This window comes from Dromiciops gliroides, chromosome X, assembly GCF_019393635.1.
Source record: "Dromiciops gliroides isolate mDroGli1 chromosome X, mDroGli1.pri, whole genome shotgun sequence".
NCBI classification, from domain to species: Eukaryota; Metazoa; Chordata; class Mammalia; order Microbiotheria; family Microbiotheriidae; genus Dromiciops; species Dromiciops gliroides.
The window spans coordinates 84,390,729-84,396,063 of record NC_057867.1 but is presented as its reverse complement, the minus strand read 5'-3'; the positions used below and the strand labels follow the sequence as shown (position 1 = coordinate 84,396,063).

Genomic DNA, 5,335 nt, shown 5'->3' with positions numbered 1-5,335 from the left:
ACATTGCCCCTATTCTGTTACTTCTTTAAAATAACCATAATTTCCAAGATTCATTTAATTTTCTTCCCCAAAGTCTTTTACTCCCTCCCAGTCCTCCACAAAAAGAAAAACAATACTCCCAAACAAACAAAAAATCCACCACAACTCAGCCAAGCAGCACTTCAGATTTATTTGTGGCTAAGATCTGGGGATAAACAAGGATAACAGCTTAAGCAATATAAGATTCCTTCCCCTTTATGATGAGTGAAATGCACGCCACTTGTCCAGCGGACCACGGTTGGGGATATACTTGACCCCACAGCCATCAGGAATGAGACGCTTTTCAGCTACCATGTCCTCAAATTCATCTGCATTAAATTTTGTAAAGCCCCACTTCTTTGAGATGTGGATCTGCAAGGGGTGTAAGAGAGGCAAGCTAGATCTGTCTGCAATATCCTACTTTCTTGCCTAGGTATTTTTCAAAGTCTCTGAGGATGTACAGATAAAGGATAGAAAAAATTATCTCATCAGATTACCTGCTGTCTAGGGGACGGGGGAGGTAGAAAAATCTGAAATTGTAAAGCTTGTATAAACAAAAGTTGAGAACTATCTTTACATGTAACAGAATAAAATACCTTATATGTAAAAAAAAAATATCTCACAGAAGTGTTATAAGGATCAAACGAAATAATATATGTACAGTATTTTGTAAATCTTAAAGCATTATATAAATGCTATAAACAGTGACTGTCTAGCTTCACATTGGGGAAATTTACTCATCCACAGAGGCATTATATACACTTTTTTGTTTGTCCAAAACCACTATCAGAAGACCTCTTACTGAAATGAGCACAAAACCTAAAAAGGGGTTCCCTAAATAAGGAAGGACTTATCCCTCAACCAAATAATGAGTATTTCTTACCTTTTGGCGACCAGGAAACTTAAACTTGGCCCTGCGCAAAGCCTCAATCACGTGCTCCTTGTTTTGGACTTTGGTGCGAATAGACATGATCACCTGCCCTATATGTACACGAGCAACGGTACCCTGGGGTTTCCCAAAGGCACCCCGCATGCCTGTTTGGAGTCTGGAGATAGAAAAGTAAAGTCATTACCAGTTCTTCATCAGACAATATTGCTTTCTCTGTGTACAATATTCTTCTAGTTCTGCTTACTTCACTATACACCATTTCATACACATCTTTCCAGGCCTTTCTGAAGTCATCCTGCTTGTCATTTCTTAGAGCACAATAATATTCCATCACCATTATATACCACAGCTTGTTTAGACATTTCCTAAGTTGATGGATTTCCAATTCTTAACCACCACAAAAAGCTGCTAGAAATACTTTTGTACAAATAGGTCTTTTTCTCTTTTGGGGGATGCCTTATAAGCCTAGCAGTAGTACTGCTGGATGAAAGGCCATATGCACAGTTCTACAGCCCTTTGGGGAAAGTTTCAAAATGCTTTCCAGAATGGTTGGATCCTTCCCTGAAATACTTTTAATACTAGATATGTTATGAGAGAAAATTTCCAGTATCAAAAAACACAAAAAGAACAAAATGATCAAAATAAATTTAAACTATTTTTAGATATCTACAAATTTTAAAATTGTTGGGTACAATTTTTTTAATTTCTGGAGACTAGTCAAATCTGTAAAACAAAACCAAAAACCTGAATATGTGAATAAAATGTTCCAAAAACAAGGTTATAATATTCCCAACAATTTAGGGATAATAATCAAATTATTGACATCATAAATTTTTAAGCACACTTTTATTTTTTTATTAAAGTTTTTCTACACCTAACATACACTGAAATACTAACATTTCTCCCTAAGTTTATAACAAATAATTAGCCACTAAAGTTACTTGGGCTAACTTTATAAAGACTATATAAACCCAATAAACTCCTCTAAGTTTATTAATTTCTCCTCATTTTTAGAGATTTGGATACAAATTCTCCTCACCTCATCCTCCCTTCAGCTACTTGGCTAACATATAATCTGCCAGTCACCATTATTGAGTAGGGCAGCATTAGACCTATCAATCCAAGGGTCATTTTGGGTAAACTGTAAAATGTTTAGAAACTTACTTCCACCAAATGCAGTCTAAGTTACTTTTGAGTAAAAGAAACTTACCTATCAGCACCAGCACAAGACAACATTTTGTTGATTCGAATAACATGGAATGGGTGCAATCGAACACGGATATGGAAACCATCTTTGCCACAACTCTTCACCATATATTTATTGGCACAGATTCGTGCAGCCTCCAAAGCTACAGAGAAAGGGTTGTTAGAACTCAATAGTATGGGATCAGCTAGGTGGTGCGGTGGATAAAGCACCGGCCTTGGATTCAGGAGTACCTGAGTTCAAATCTGGCCTCAGACACTTGACACTTACTAGGTGTGTGACCCTGGGCAAGTCACTTAACCCTCATTGCCCCATTTAAAAAAAAATAAAACTATAAATCTCAGAGTAAATCTGTTCTATTCCTTTAAAGTAGAAGTGTGATGACTTATTCTAGCATGACTTTTTTTGTAAAATGCCAGAAAAGATCCATAAATCCTTAATGTAACTATAAAATTGATAATTTGTTGTTGTATGAAAGATCAAATCTCCACATGAGGTTTGGATTGGTTTTTTACCTTCAGAGGAAAGTTGTTCATATTCATCAGATACCATATGACCACAGAGTGGGAACTCATCCACTTTTGCCTTTTTTCGACCTAGGTCAAAAATTCGTATTTTTGCATCTGTAAAAAGGAAAGTGTTTCTGGTTTTAGTTTCAATTGAGTATAGACTGACATGAGGCGGGAAAAGGGTTTATCATTTTCCAAAGACCAATGCATAGGTGATTTGTCAATTTTTAACACTGTTTAATAGACATGGAAGTTTGAGTTAAATGAAAAAAGATGTTTGTGTTGAATAACATTATATATTACATATTAAGTTTTAAGTAAGAATTCTATGCATACCTTCTAATTAGTACTTACCAGGAACACCTCGGCAGAAACGTGATTTTGGATATGGTTTGTTCTTACAGTATCTGTAGCTTAAGAGATGAAGAGAGTAGAAAAGATGTATCAGTTATTTTGTGAACTACCTAAACTATGAAGTTGTTTATTATTTGCTTAAAACAGATTCTTACAATTGAAGTTACCTAATTTTCTAGGGTTTTTTTAGAGGATAAAGCTCTGGCTTGAGGTTAGGAAGCCTTGAGTTCATATTTACTCATATATCTACTACTAGTGTATGGCACAGGGTTTCCTCAGTTGTAAAGCAGAGGTAGTCATGGTATCTAAATCAGTAAAAGCAATTTAGTTTGGGCATATAAAAGGTATGATATAAATGCTTATTGGTGTCCCATTGTAGGAAAGTTCAGTTACACAGTAGATAAAAGTATTGGGTCTGGATTTAGGATGACCACAGTCTTGCATGTCTTAAGTTAATAGTTGTGTGATCCTTGGCAAGTTGGTAACTCAGTGTGCCTCAGTTTTCTTTTATGTAACATGAGCTGGAGAAGGAAATGGCAAACTAAGTATTTTTGCCAAGAAAATCCTAAATGGTGTCCTGAAGTGTTTGACATGACAGAACAACTTTCCTCTGACTTATTTTATGTAAAAAAAAAAAAATGTTTATGACTGGAGCAGCTAGGTGGCCCAGTGGATAAAGCACTGGCCCTGGATCTGTTCAAATATGGCCTCAAACACTTGACAATTATTAGCTGTGTAACCCAGGGCAAGTCCCTCATTCCCCACCCCCCCAAAAAAACTGCGACTCATTTATGTGTTACTGGTTATACCTAAGAAAATTAATTAACTTTTGATAGAATTTAAAGTGTGGTAGGAGAAATTATTTTCTAATAGAATAAGGAAATTAATGTGAGATACCAATAGGTGCAGAAAATTTTTGATTAAAAGTGCTAGGATAGGGGCAGCTAGGTGGAGCAATGGATAAAGCACTGGCCCTGGATTCAGGAGAGCCTAAGTTCAAATCTGGCCTCAGACACTTGACACTTACTAGCTGTGTGACTCTGGGCAAGTCACTTAACCCCAATTGCCTCACTTAAAAAAAAAACCCAACCCTACGCCCAGCCCCCCCCCCCCCCAGCCCTGGATTCAGGAGTTAAAACCTGAACTCAGATGCTTGACACTTACTTAGCTGTATGACCCTGGGCCAAGTCACTTAACCCTCACTGCCCCACAAAAAAAAAGGAAGGAAAAACCCTATCTGAGCCTTTTGGGGGCAGTTACTAGAATGGCTTGTTATGTGATTGTCCAGTTCTTTTAAAGTTATTATAGTTTTAACCTAAGTTAAGCAGTCAACACTAGACGGTTAAAATATTGTAGGAATTTTTTTAGCAGAAGAAACTTAAGTTTCAATACCATTTTAACAAATTGTAACTGTTTTTATAGCATTAATATTTGCTAACAGAAAAGGGGCAAAGTATTATCAGCTTTTTAAATGTATGAAATTATATAGGTTTTGTAAATTAAGTTTTTGGGTGAAAATAAGGAAGTGAAAATTTTTTTTCTTACTGTTTTGCATGTTCATTGATTAATTTATTTCAAATAAGATAAAGATCTCAAAAAATTAAAATACGTGCCTTTCTTCCTTATACCTACCGCTTGAGGTTAAAGATGTTTTTTATTTTAGGTAACCCAAACCCTAATTTAAGTTTGGGAAAATACCGTTGCCCAGAAACTACTCTGAAAGAACACGAAATTTACTCCCAAAGTATACTGCAAATCAATAAAAGGGGAAGGAAGCGAATACAAATTAAAAAAGGAAAATAAAGGAAAAAAAACGGAAGAAACGTCGTTTCTTCCTATTTACATGAGGTAAATGGAAGATTTTCTCCACAGAAACTAAATCGATACAATACCAATTCAAATAGTAACAGAGCTTTACACAACACAAAAAACGAATTATTACCAAAAAAATTTAACTGTTTTCTATTACTCTTATGTAAAATAAGACGAAAATAAAAACCACTTACCAACGAGCCGGGCGGCGGCCCATAGCTACAGCAGACAAAGAAAGTTCAACGCTTGCGCAGTCCTTAAATATGGCGTCCCGGATTTTTTTTTTTTTTTTTTGGAGCGGTTTCGTAATCAAAGAGGCGGAGCTGAAAACGGCTGCTTAAAAATCCTACACCAAAACGTGTGTGAGTATACATACAACCATACATACACACATATAATATATACATAAACTAGTTCAGCAAAGCTACTAGACATGCTACATACATCATATTATCCACCAAAAATACAAAACCCTTCTTCCTCGATATACCAATGCAATAATACAAAAAATTGGGGCAGCTAAGGTGGCACAGTGGATAGAGCACTGGC

The 5,335-nt window shown here is 35.9% G+C and overlaps 1 protein-coding gene across 1 annotated transcript; it reads right to left on the bottom strand.

The window, feature by feature from the left end:
• Positions 1-150: 150 nt before the first annotated feature.
• LOC122733316 (60S ribosomal protein L10) lies at positions 151-5,049 on the bottom strand. The gene is made up of 6 exons (XM_043973630.1): positions 4,981-5,049; positions 2,975-3,033; positions 2,627-2,734; positions 2,118-2,256; positions 902-1,064; positions 151-390 (listed from the first exon to the last, which is right to left on the bottom strand). Exons 1-6 carry the CDS (start codon positions 5,001-5,003, stop codon positions 235-237), a joined length of 648 nt encoding a protein of 215 aa, XP_043829565.1. The 5' UTR covers positions 5,004-5,049; the 3' UTR covers positions 151-234.
• Positions 5,050-5,335: the final 286 nt, after the last annotated feature.